The sequence below is a fragment of the Salvelinus alpinus genome, chromosome 2 (genome assembly GCF_045679555.1).
Source record: "Salvelinus alpinus chromosome 2, SLU_Salpinus.1, whole genome shotgun sequence".
Taxonomy (NCBI): domain Eukaryota; kingdom Metazoa; phylum Chordata; class Actinopteri; order Salmoniformes; family Salmonidae; genus Salvelinus; species Salvelinus alpinus.
In genome coordinates, this window is record NC_092087.1 from 121,989,792 (window position 1) to 122,004,070 (window position 14,279).

At 42.1% G+C, this 14,279-nt stretch overlaps 1 protein-coding gene across 3 annotated transcripts in view; it reads left to right on the top strand.

Moving 5' to 3' along the window:
• Positions 1-14,279, top strand: part of LOC139568539 (VPS10 domain-containing receptor SorCS1-like) — a 179,858-nt gene that overhangs the window by 95,660 nt on the left and 69,919 nt on the right. For all 3 annotated transcript variants that reach the window (XR_011673628.1, XM_071390439.1, XM_071390440.1), the window contains exon 3: positions 1,120-1,219. Coding sequence is in view for 2 of the 3 variants with exons in the window: in XM_071390439.1 (XP_071246540.1) it covers positions 1,120-1,219 (100 nt within the window). In the remaining variant the exon portion in view is untranslated. The remainder of the gene's footprint in view (positions 1-1,119; positions 1,220-14,279) is intronic.

Below are 14,279 nucleotides of genomic sequence, written 5' to 3' on the forward strand. Positions count from 1 at the left end.
CCTATAAAAAAAAAGGAAGCTTTGTGTGAATGACAATGCAGGAGGCCATGTGAAAACTTTACATAAAGCTAGTCTAACTCATGGATCAATGGCTTCGTCTTTGACCAGCTATAAAACAGTCCACTTGAGACTATGCAGCCAGTCTTTCAACTTTACGTGAAGTGTTGCACTTCGTTGTGCCTTTTTCTTCTAAAAGATTGGCCTGAAGGAGTAAATGACATGATTTGCTTCAAAAATCTTGTCCTGGACCATAACAGAGCAACTATTCCAGAAAAATTGCTATTGTTCCTGGTGATGCTGTTTTGAATTCTGTGCCGTTTCAATAGAAGAGATGGGCATTGGTCAGATAGTTGGAGACATACTGTATTTCAATGAATGTTGAAGTAGTTTGTTTAGACTGCCACATATAGCAGAATGTGAGGTACGGAATTTGCCAATTTAGAGATTGGACATCTGTTTCAAATTGGTAGGAGACTATTTATATGTCAACAGGTGTCAGAATTTCAAAGAAATAAGTATTCTACTGAGCTAACAAGTGGCTAGCAAGCACATCATTTACTGTGGAACTATTTAACTGACATTAAAATGGACAGTCATACAGATGTAGGATGTTCATTTCACCAGTTTCTCACAGCAGGAAAATCATCCTGCAGCAACAGAATATACACAATATACAAACTTTAGAAGCATTTTTAAACCTTGATTACACTACCAGTTTGCATTTCCTGCAACAACATGGTGATCAAATGAAGATCCTACGTCTGTATGATTAATATGAAAATCAAAGATGAAAATGGTTAACTGTGCCAAATATGTGCTGTAATGATATGCAGAGCCCCCTATTCTAACAATACTTTACATGTACTGATATATGGTGCTTAGGCTTATACAAAACATAAAGGTCAAACTTCCGACTTGAACCACTACACTCTGGCTAGGTTATGGTTGATTATCCCTTGTAATCTGAGTGTGTCGTCGTAGAACAGCGAACCACAAGGAGGTGGGACTTAATTGTGCATGCTTTTTTTTTTTTTCTCCCACTAAACATTCTCCAGGGGATTTTTTAATTACAACAAGTAATTCATCAAGTCTTCATCAAACACTCTGATTAAATTCCAGGTCAACCGACTACGGAACCACTTACCAGAAGCTCAATGAGAAAGTGGGGGCGAAAACAATCCTCAGCTACTTGTACGTCAGTCCCAACAACAAGAGAAAGGTAATGTGCATTTATGTGTTTTGAGGTGTATTTAGTGTTTTTATCTTGTCATAACTATGAGAACATTCTAGTTCTCTGTCTGCTTTCCGTCTGCTTTCTAAATGTCTCTCTGTGTGTTTTTTTTCTTCTTACACTGTAAATGCTGACAAATGTCCGAATTCGTATAAAACAGTCCACTTGACTCAAATTCGAACGATCTATCAGTATAACTTCTAAGTCATTTTTGTAGTAGAAAAAGTTGATCTGCACATTGCGGCTCAGTTAGATACACTTACGAAGTCATGGCAATGGACTTGCAATGCTGATGCCAACTGCCAATATATAACGAGCAGAAACATTTGTTTGTTTGGAGCCTCAGTCATCTTCAACAACATCCGCCACATCCATTAAGCCGTGCTAATCTCCACCCAGAGAGTTAGCAGTGCTCTTCTGAAAAAATACTTCTAATCGTTAATATTTATACCGACCCAATAATTTCTCTCTCTTTCCGGAACAAATGAATTATAGACCAGACAAAGGAAAAAAAGGAAGGAAGAATTCCAGTGTTTTAATCAAAGGATAGACATGCTCTTCATATTTGCGACCGTTTGCTCACCCCCCCCCCCCAACCCCTGCACCCCTAACCCCTAACCCCATCCAACCCCTTCTCCCGCAACCCTCAAGATGAGCCATCCTGACAATTTGAATCATTAGTCCCATCTCCCTTCATCCTTCCTTTCTCACATTCCTCCCTTTTAAGAAGACTCTAATCAGAACAGGTCATTTTCCCCTAGTTAATTCTTGTCTAATAATGAAGATGAAAGGCACCCCCCCCCCCCCCAACCTCCACTCTGCCTCTCCTCACCCCCGTGTACAGTCCAATGAGAAAGCTTCTGTCACAGACCAGGAAAGAGGTGTCAAGCTAATGGTGAGAGGACGGGAAAAACATCAGTGAGCTTTATCATTGCTGTGGATTGTCATGTGGAATGTTAGCCTGTTTTGTTTGGAACATGAACACTTTGTATTACAAGAGGTAGGAGGTAAGCCTAGATAATTGTGCAAAATCAAAAAACATCAAAGACCAGGAAAATGTTGTCAAGGTAACAGATGTTGATAGTGAGACATGCAGGGAATACAGTATAGTGAGCATTAAATATAGTGTGGACTGTTAGCCTGTGGAATAGTGTGGACTGTTAGCCTGTGGAACGATAGCCTGCACTGTTTTTAAATGTTTTATTGACAAGAAGTGAAGGTACAGGCCTTGATGTTGCTACAAAATAAAAACTAACAAACTACTAACAGTCAAATAGCCTGTAATCATACAAAGACCTTACTGGGCCGTAACTAGTAATTCAACCTGTCTCTGCAGCAAACCTTCTAGCTTATACACTGAGTTTACAAAACATTAGGAACACTTTTTGTAATATTGATTTGCCCTCAGGGTAGACTCAATTCGTCGGGGAAATGGACTCTACAAGGTGTTGAAAGTGTTCAAAAGGGATGCTCATAATCTTTTGTACACTCAGTGTATGTCTCTCTGAACAAAACACAGACAGCTAGTGGGTTTCTAAAATGACTACAGCATACTACTGCAGAGCCACCCCTTTAACACAGAACTCAGGTGATATGACGTGTAAAAACAAGTAACTGGGTGCTAATGACACACACACACACACACACACACACACACACACACACACACACACACACACACACACACACACACACACACACACACACACACACACACACACACAGAGCCTGCTGTGGGAAGAGGGACCCAGGTTACCTTTGTCATCATCACTCTGGCTAGCTGTCACCCACGCTGTTAGGGTAAGTCAACCTTCTGTTGCTGCAGGGGATGGTAGAGTAGAGAGGAGTGGAGGAGAGAGATGCATGAGGTCACTGGTGTACAAGGACCAGTGGAGACCAGTCAGAAACAATGGATCACTATTTTATCACTGAGATCAGAACACTGGAATGCATTCTGACTCATTCTGAGTATGAGAACGCTTATAAGGGAAACGCTTGCGAAGGCAAATAACCGTACTATCAGTAGTTTCTAGAAACATGCAGTTAATGGTTCAGTAGAATAGAATAAACATTTTAGCGTAAGTATAATACAGGAAGGCACAATTTATAGTCCAATATTTACACGTGTTTTGGGGAAGGGGGGTAGATGGGGGGGCAGTGTATAAATTGAGCAGTATAATAAGTCTCGTAGCAGCCGTTGTGATGTGTGTGTAGCATGAATGTATATGTGTGTGTTTGTCTGTGTTGGTGTGTGCATGTGTGCTAAGGTGCAGAGAATCAGAGCAGGTGGTCAGTCCAGTTGAAGAGTAACCACAAGCAAATAGCGGATAAACAGGTTTTAGTACAGAGAAATGTGTGAGAGAAATAACGCGTAATGACGGTAAATATCGACAACCCCTCTGACATGCTTGCAGATCATTTTCTTGTACAAATGTTTGGTAGGGCGGCTAATGCTTCCGGAAAATGAAAGGAATTTGAGGGGAGGGTGATTGAGCGACAGACAGATTCAGACAAACAACCTCTGGTTCCCTCTCAGAAGCAGTGATTTTTTGGGGGAAGTAATAGCTGTGCTTTCCGTGAAAATTGCATAACAAGCTCAATTTTGGTGGCTTCTGGTACATTCTAATGCCTTGATTCCATCCAAAATGCACCTCTAAATTATAGAATATTTTAATGACTTTTCCTCGCATTTTGGTCAAATTGTGGTATTAAGTAGAAAGACATTACTTCACAATAAAATGACTGAAAATTATTGAAATGCAGTGTTAGTAGTTTTAGATATCGTCTAGGCCTTGTCCTGATCACAACTCTTTTCTAAGTAAGAAAACATTTTTAACATTAAACCTGTCTTCTCTTGAGATTCAAGTCACATTTACAGTCTTACTTCAACAGGTATGATTGAAGAATGAAGCAGGTGTTAAACATGGACTTTGCTAAACAGAAAGCAGCAGTTGTCTGTTATCTTTAATTAAATCAGTAGGCCTATATCTATGTCTTTAATACTAGCATATAAGTATCATTATCAATCTGTTTTATTTGATCATATTTTGGACCTGAACGCTCTCTCCACTTCCTATTGTTCCTGCAGTGAGAATTCAACATCTTCATTGAATATTTCCATCATTAATCTGCAGATAATCGCTAAAAAGCAGGAGTAGCCTACCAGTATGCAAATTAGGGAGTCAAAACACACATCTCTCTTATGGAGGAGATTCGGTTCCATTAACCTAACAGATTAACTTAACCATTCAAAAAGAGCCGTTAGTTCGCGAACAACCCATCACTAGGCTACACTGACGAGCCACTTTAGCGGTCACTGGCAAGTCTCTTCATGGGCTTCGAATCCTCGGAAAAAACAAACAAGATCTTTGGTTTACATGTCCCGATGCTGTACCATGGACATAACTACATTGTATGAATAGCAAAGGTATATAGGAGATTGACTTTATTCAGTCGTTTCGACACTTTTCGTAAACTAGTCAACACTTGCCGTTTGGTAATCAATCACAGTAAATAGCCAATGTGTCCCGACTCCATGGCTGTATAGGCCGATAAAACATGCGAAAGACTGACAGGTGTCTGTACTATCAATAGATCAATAGAAGATGCATATCATTCATTTTAGCGGCAGAAGACTACATGGACTTTTCTGACTATCTAATTGAACATTTTAAGTGGAAAAAGTAGCCGGCTTACAAATGAGTCTGTTATCGGCTATTCAGCCGACGGCCGGCGCTTATGGAAAACACTGATGAATGCTTTTTCTCATGAACATATTGACTAAAGCAGCAGTCAGCGGCACAAATGTTTCAGATGAGGGCCTTATTTATTTCTGTGTGTGTGTTGTGCTCCGAAACAATGACAGCCTCTGTGCAGCTCAGACGTCATCATATAAACCACATAATAACACACATTTCCTGTTGCTGCAGGATTATTTTCCTGCTGTAGCACACTGGTTCAAATCCTTAAGTGTCTATTGACCCACCCATGAGTCAATCTAAGTAACATAATAACAAAAATCCCCATTTAAAATCTGTCAGTTTAAGATAGAGATGTTGGCTGCGTCTTGAAGGTGACCGAGCTACAGCGGTATTTGTCAGACCATGAGACATCCCCAAAAAATCGGTCTTCTCTCGAAAATGTCTGTGGCATCCGAACGGTTTGACCTACAACCTGTGGAAAGGGGAGACTCTCACGAACACAGATGGGGTTCTTCGTTTTGCACTACGACCCCCACAAGTGTCACGGGACTCATCTGAAGGTAACCCATATAAATGAGTGGAAGTATGGAGGTAATTTTGTGCCAAAAAACATAAGGGGTTATTAAGTATGTGTCCAAAAAAACGACAATATTTCCTGAGCTTTCTTATATTACCTAGATATAGGACAGACACTTTGAAACCTTTTTCCTTATGATTTATCTTTTGACAGTTTTTTTTTTGTTGCCATTTATGAATGTCTTATTCAATGTTTTTCTATGGGCTATAGTAGTAAACACCATATTCAATATTTTATCCCCCCAAAATGCCCAATATTTTATTCCAAAAATGTTTAAATATTTTTTGGAGATACCTAAAGGGCTCCTAAAATGTTAAATCAAATAGGTAAATGGTCCATCATATGAGCATCTTTTAACAATTCCATATGTCAGTTTAGTACCCCCCCATTATATTTGTAAGCATAGAAGTGATGCCTCTTTCTTAATCGTTTGATTGTTGTTGATGTTCCTGCAACAGGATGTCATTTGATAGTTGAGGTACTAACCTCATACATCAGTAAAATGATTAAAAAGCGTCTCTGCTCCCATCACCTAAGAAAGTCTTACTTTCAGCCTTGAATGTAAGATAACACTCCAAGGTTACGACATACAGTGGGGCAAAAAAGTATTTAGTCAGCCACCAATTGTGCAAGTTCTCCCACTTAAAAAGATGAGGGAGGCCTGTAATTTTCATCATAGGTACACTTCAACTATGACAGACAAAATGAGAAAAAGAAATCCAGAAAATCACATTGTAGGATTTTTAATGAATTTATTTGCAAATTATGGTGGAAAATAAGTATTTGGTCAATAACAAAAGTTTATCTCAATACTTTGTTATATACCCTTTGTTGGCAATGAAAGAGGTCAAACGTTTTCTGTAAGTCTTCACAAGGTTTTCACACCCTGTTGCTGGTATTTTTGCCCATTCCTCCATGCAGATCTCCTCTAGAGCAATGATGTTTTGGGGCTGTTGCTGGGCAACACAGACTTTCAACTCCTTCCAAAGATTTTCTATGGGGTTGAGATCTGGAGACTGGCTAGGCCACTCCAGGACCTTGAAATGCTTCTTACGGAGCCACTCCTTTGTTGCCCGGGCGGTGTGTTTGGGATCATTGTCATGCTGAAAGACCCAGCCACGTTTCATCTTCAATGTCCTTGCTGATGGACGTAGGTTTTCACTCAAAATCTCACGATACATGGCCCCATTCATTCTTTCCTTTACACGGATCAGTCGTCCTGGTCCCTTTGCAGAAAAACAGCCCCAAAGCATGATGTTTCCACCCCCATGCTTCACAGTAGGTATGGTGTTCTTTGGATGCAACTCAGCATTCTTTGTCCTCCAAACACGACGAGTTGAGTTTTTACCAAAAAGTTCTATTTTGGTTTCATCTGACCATATGACATTCTCCCAATCTTCTTCTGGATCATCCAAATGCTCTCTAGCAAACTTCAGACGGGCCTGGACATGTACTGGCTTAAGCAGGAGGACACGTCTGGCACTGCAGGATTTGAGTCCCTGGCGGCGTAGTGTGTTACTGATGGTAGGCTTTGTTACTTTGGTCCCAGCTCTCTGCAGGTCATTCACTAGGTCCCCCCGTGTGGTTCTGGGATTTTTGCTCACCGTTCTTGTGATCATTTTGACCCCATGGGGTGAGATCTTGCGTGGAGCGCCAGATCGAGGGAGATTATCAGTGGTCTTGTATGTCTTCCATTTCCTAATAATTGCTCCCACAGTTGATTTCTTCAAACCAAGCTGCTTACCTATTGCAGATTCAGTCTTCCCAGCCTGGTGCAGGTCTACAATTTTGTTTCTGGTGTCCTTTGACAGCTCTTTGGTCTTGGCCATAGTGGAGTTTGGTGTGTGACTGTTTGAGGTTGTGGACAGGTGTCTTTTATACTGATAACAAGTTCAAACAGGTGCCATTAATACAGGTAACGAGTGGAGGACAGAGGAGCCTCTTAAAGAAGAAGTTACAGGTCTGTGAGAGCCAGATATCTTGCTTGTTTGTAGGTGACCAAATACTTATTTTCCACCATAATTTGCAAATACATTCATAAAAAATCCTACAATGTGATTTTCTGGAATTTTTTTTCTCATTTTGTCTGTCATAGTTGAAGTGTACCTATGATGAAAATTACAGGCCTCTCTCATCTTTTTAAGTGGGGGAACTTGCACAATTGGTGGCTGACTAAATACTTTTTTGCCCCACTGTATGTGATCATGTAATATGCATACTAAACTCATTAACTGCAAACATCTGTCTTAATAGCTATAGTGGATGATTAGCTAGCTGCAACACATGGTGTGATAACTTCTGTATGCAGGATACATCCCATATACAGGAACACTCCAAAAGCAAAACAGGGACGTGGAACTCCCATGGGAGCCAGCTAGCACGAGTATGTAAGTTTAGCGTGCTAGCAACTGGAACTGCCATGGGACCCAACTGCCATGGGACCCAACTGGCTCTAGCATGATAGTTTAGCGTGCTAGCACGGCGCAATTGACCTGTTCCTCACCATCCTTCAGCTGGTGGAGGTAAATGCTAGCACGGGAGTGGTTACTCATCTCACTGTTCTTCATGGGAGACAATACAGGTGTGATCTGAGTCAAGGCGAGTTAGCCATGCTCTGGCTGAAGGAAGGGAGTAGCTGTGCATGTGGTGGTAAATGTGATGGAAGTGAACAACCTAACGGTGGAAAAAAATATAGAACATCTGTCAGCCCTAAGGCACAATCTACAAATGAGAGCGAGGCAAGAACACTAAGGCCCATGAGCAGGCTGGGAGGGAGGGAGGGAGAGAGGGAGAGAGGGAGGGAGAGAGAGAGGGAGAGAGGGAGAGAGAGAGGGAGGGAGGGAGGGAGGGAGGGAGGGAGAGAGGGAGGGAGAGAGGGAGGGAGGGAGGGAGGGAGGGAGGGAGGGAGGGAGAGGGAGGGAGGGAGGGAGGGAGGGAGGGAGAGAGGGAGAGAGGGAGAAGCCAATGGAGAGAGAACCCCTTGGAGTGCTTCCGCAATCTCACACAGATCACATCTCATGACGCCACATGCGATTAATCTTACATTCCATTATGATTTATTAATGTTCCACGTATCGTGATTGTTTGAGACAAAGCAAAATCAAGGGTGTGGCAAAACGGCGTGCTTCCTTGCCCTTCAAGTAGACCTACCTCAAACTTTGTTGCGTGCCTTTCCTTGTATGACCTCATTATTATGTGATGCAGTGTAGAGGGTCTGCACTCACAAAATATAATTTAGATATTTTTTTCATTCTAGAGGCAACAAGTGCAACGCAAACAGTATTATCATTAATATGCTTAATATTATGCATCGATCCCCCACTAGCTCTGACTAGCTTGTTGCACACATCACTCCACTATGTCTTCCAATTTGTTTTTGTGTGTGTGTTGGGTGGTAGGGGCTAGGATGGGAGTCATAAAGGCCCAATTACCGTCAGTGTGAAGATGCAATGTTAGTGTTGGTGAGGTCCGGGCCGGGTTGCAGTGGAAATGTCAAGGTGATAGTCAATTAGTCTAGACTTCAAATGCCTGGGCTCAAGAGACAGTACTTGTGTTTAATAAGGAGAGTTCAAAGTTTTGCAGCACCTGGTTGGCTGGTGGACTCCACCAGGGAACGGAGAGAAAGAGAAGGGCTCATTATGTAGTCCAGAATAGAGAGCTGTAATACTGTATGCAAAGACAAGACAAAGTTTTAAGGGAGTGATCAAAAACGGGTGAAATGAAGAGGTGAACTAATGACGAGGTAATAATGATCCAGCCAAATCCAAGAAGATGATCCATGCACCATTTGCCGCAGTGTGTTCTCACTTGTTCAATGTCCCTCGTTCTCTTCCTCCCGCTTGGCCCCCCTTTCATTTTGGTGAGACCTTTACCCGAGCTTCCCAAGTCTCCCGGCTGACATTTTATTACCCTCTTATGAAGACTTCACTTCTTTTCCCATGCGAGACCTTGTCCCTGCTTGGCTGCCCTTTTGCCCGTAGCCTCAATTAGGCATCTACTCGGTCTCCCAAGACCTGGATTGTGTTCGAAAACGGACTGAAACAGAGGTCCACTAAGAAATGCTCATTTTAGTTTTCCTTTGTAAAACATTTTAAAAGCTGCCCTAAATGAACATAACCCTGTAGTTAAACCCATTCAATCCCTTTCCATTGCTGACATGTTCTCTGTAAATAGGATATGCCCTGGGATCAAAGCAGCAACCGCTAAATAACTCCTTAGGTAGATCTTTAGTAAGCGCTTGGACAGTACATTGTATTAGCAGATGAAGAAAGTGAAGTCCATTAGGCAGAAATGATCTCTCCAAGGCACTGCAGGGCTTTTCATTAAAGATGTATTATCTTTCCTAGGTCTTAGTGAGTGTGTTACACTGAGATTTCTTACAAAGGAAAGAGGAGGCCATTTTTATTAATTCCAGACGGGCATACAGAGGAAATGAAGCAATTCTGTCAGTAATTAAAATGCACTGTGGACAATTATCTCAGTTGTAATAGCATTATTAAGATACATTCGTAAGACATTATTAATATAGAATGCCCGTGTGAATATTGGAACGTTTCACTCACAGTAGGCTAACTTTAGTATCTAATGGTCTGTCCACTGTCTAAGAGCGTAATTAAGATAGATGTACATTCAGATTTACTGTAGTTCAAGAGCAGTATGTCTTATAAGATTTACGCAATATGATCTTGCTGCCTTTTCTCCTGCCAAGTTGGACGGTTTCTATTCATGATTTTCCTCATGAAAAACCCATACACTTCCTATCCATCAAACTCTAACTTATTTGCTGGGGAGGTTTCTTCTCTTTTTGGACACATTTTGGAGTCGCCCTAACTCAAAATATAAATTGGACTATCCGACCAGCTGATGCAGAAAGAACTCTGTCGAATGGCCAAATTGCTAAGTTTTAAACAGAGGAAGTTATTTTAAAACTCTGGTCCATGGAGGTACTGCAGGGGGTCTGCGAAAATATATATTTTTAATTTAATTTGATGAATATTGCTTGCAACAACAGAATAAACACATTTAAAACTACATACCTACAGTAGAAAATAGGATATTATCTTATTTCTAATGATGTCAACTTTATTTCTCAACTCCTAATATTGAGCAAGTTACACTCATTGGAGCCAATTACACTCATTTGACATAGGCTTTGAAAAGCACCTGCGTTATAGGCTACCAGTGCAGCAAGTGGCGCTGGCTGCTGGTAAGCTTTCTTAACTCGGACATACAGTTTCGCCAACATATGGCGAACCTTTGTTTAACCAGCTGAACAGCTGCTCTTAGCCACTGGTGCAGCGGACACTCCCGCGGGGGGGCACAAGCTCTGGGGGCTGATCAGCTCGTCCAGCTCACACCTACAGTGGGGAGAACAAGTATTTGATACACTGCCAATTTTGCAGGGTTTCCTACTTACAAAGCATGTAGAGGTCTGTAATTTTTATCATAGGTACACTTCAACTGTGAGAGACGGAATCTAAAACAAAAATCCAGAAAATCACATTGTATGATTTTTAAGTAATTAATTTGCATTTTATTGCATGACATAAGTATTTGATCACCTACCAACCAGTAAGAATTCCGGCTCTCACAGACCTGTTAGTTTTTCTTTAAGAAGCCCTCCTGTTCTCCACTCATTACCTGTATTAACTGCACCTGTTTGAACTCGTTACCTGTATAAAAGACACCTGTCCACACACTCAATCAAACAGACTCCAACCTCTCCACAATGGCCAAGACCAGAGAGCTGTGTAAGGACATCAGGGATAAAATTGTAGACCTGCACAAGGCTGGGATGGGCTACAGGACAATAGGCAAGCAGTTTGGTGAGAAGGCAACAACTGTTGGCGCAATTATTAGAAAATAGAAGAAAATAGAAGAAGTTCAAGATGATGGTCAATCACCCTCGGTCTGGGGCTCCATGCAAGATCTCACCTCGTGGGGCATCAATGATCATGAGGAAGGTGAGGGATCAGCCCAGAACTACACGGCAGGACCTGGTCAATGACCTGAAGAGAGTTGGGACCACAGTCTCAAAGAAAACCATTAGTAACACACTACGCCGTCATGGATTAAAATCCTGCAGCGCACACAAGGTCCCCCTGCTCAAGCAGGCGCATGTCCAGGCCCGTCTGAAGTTTGCCAATGACCATCTGGATGATCCAGAGGAGGAATGGGAGAAGGTCATGTGGTCTGATGATTCAAAAATAGAGCTTTTTGGTCTAAACTCCACTCGCCGTGTTTGGAGGAAGAAGAAGGATGAGTACAACCCCAAGAACACCATCCCAACCGTGAAGCATGGAGGTGGAAACATCATTCTTTGGGGATGCTTTTCTGCAAAGGGGACAGGACGACTGCACCGTATTGAGGGGAGGATGGATGGGGCCATGTATTGCGAGATCTTAGCCAACAACCTCCTTCCCTCAGTAAGAGCATTGATGATGGGTCGTGGCTGGGTCTTCCAGCATGACAACGACCCGAAACACACAGCCAGGGCAACTAAGGAGTGGCTCCGTAAGAAGTATCTCAAGGTCCTGGAGTGGCCTAGCCAGTCTCCAGACCTGAACCCAATAGAAAATCTTTGGAGGGAGCTGAAAGTCCGTATTGCCCAGCGACAGCCCCGAAACCTGAAGGATCTGGAGAAGGTCTGTATGGAGGAGTGGGCCAAAATCCCTGCTGCAGTGTGTGCAAACCTGGTCAAGAACTACAGGAAACGTATGATCTCTGTAATTGCAAACAAAGGATTCTGTACCAAATATTAAGTTCTGCTTTTCTGATGTATCAAATACTTATGTCATGCAATAAAATGCTAATTAATTACTTAAAAATCATACAATGTGATTTTCGGGATTTTTGTTTTAGATTCCGTCTCTCACAGTTGAAGTGTACCTATGATAAAAATTACAGACCTCTACATGCTTTGTAAGTAGGAAAATCTGCAAAATCAGCAGTGTATCAAATACTTGTTCTCCCCACTGTATGTCTACATTTTATTCATGTTTTTAAGAAATTATTTTGACAGTAACCCTCCTTTTTAATTTCCACATCTAGCAAGTGAAGTGTTTATTGTCCAATCTACATGGTAGTAGGTTAGCCAGACAGACTATATAGTTGTCATGCATCTAATTAGCCTATTACCGAGCAGTGCCGGCGGCAGCCCGCCTCGGCCTCCTCACCTATTTGGCTATCAAAAGTTCAAAAAAGTTAGGCGAATCAGGTCGGACTCGGATGGAGAGTGAGTGCATTGTTGAAGATGGATGAACAAAAGGCAAGACCAAGTGGTCGTTTGGCATGACCAACCTCATGCCAAACGACCACCTTGTCCTCGACTGACGAAACATCAGGTGGAAGCTAGTAGGCCTAGTTATGCAGCAGCTAGCACTAGCAGCCTGCCAGTCCAGACTGAGACAGTGCCCGGGCCCTGCTATATGAGTGGACTTATAGCAGGGCCCTCCTCTTCTTCCTCCCCTTGCGAATAGTGACAGTTCCTCTAGTGAGAGTGTCGAGCCTCCACCTCCTCCTCTCCCAGAAAACCAAGCTGACGGTAAGCCTACGAGTGATGAGACGGATAGCCCACAGCGTGGAGTCCGAGTTCCAGCGTGTAATATCTATAGGCTACCATGCTAAGTACTGTATATAGCTATAGATAGGCTAGTAGGCTAGACTGCATTGTCTGTATAATGAAACAATCCCTAGTAAGCTATTGTTTTGATCATTGGCATTAATAGACTGGTTTTACGTTCGACCCAAGCTGCGCGATAGCGTGAGGACGGCAAAGGTAGGCTTATAGGGCTACCGGACAGTTGTATCCTACGTATTTAAAAACATAAATTGGTTACTGATTAGTATGTTGTTGCATAGAACATTCATTTTACAATCTGCAACATTTGAATGTCCTACTTTAATTACTGAGCAAGTAAATACATAATTGCAACCAGCCAGCATTCTAAACAGCAGCATTGCAACACTGTAGGCCTATAGCTTAGTGAAACATAAATGTTAGGCTTAACATGAGAAAATGACAATCCCAAAAAACAATACATGTATTCATTAAAGCAAAGCTATAGGCTACTACAAGCACTAGCACCAATCTGATAGCCTATCGATAGGCAGCCACATAAACGTTGCAATTTCAGAACCACGGACAGCGGTCGGTAGACTATACTGAGGGGCTGACGCATTAGACTTTGCGGAGGTCCAGAGAAACTGCGCTACACCAGTGCTCTTAGTCAAAATGTGTTTGGAGTTACACTTCCTCTTCCAATTATAATGTGGGGAAGTCAAAATGTAGAAAAACTTCACCAAATATATTCATTATAAAATGTTAATTACTTCTCCTTGCCATTTATCATTCACCTGATGATAAGACATGTGAAAGAAACAAGTTTTTGCTAACATATGATGAGGGTTCCTGGGTCACTGGTTTCCCTGGGAGGGGGTCCCTTGGCAAGAAAAGGTTGAAGAACCTTGGTCTAGTTATGTTGGGTATTGTGTAATTTTGACTTGGGCCACTAGATGGTGGCTGATTCATGGCTTCTACACTACTCTGCTGCTCTTCAGACGTCTCTACAAGGCGAAAGAGACAGTCAAGACTGACCTTTTTGTCTAAGGAGTTCACTTACTGGTCACCGACTGTCCATGGGATGACATGAGCGAACAAGCAACTCCTATTGTTTTCCGTTCAACAACAAATGCACCTGCTGCTAGTTTACAGGAAGTAACATCTGTCATGTTGCCCATTCAAACTCTCATAATCATGTCTGGGTAGTCA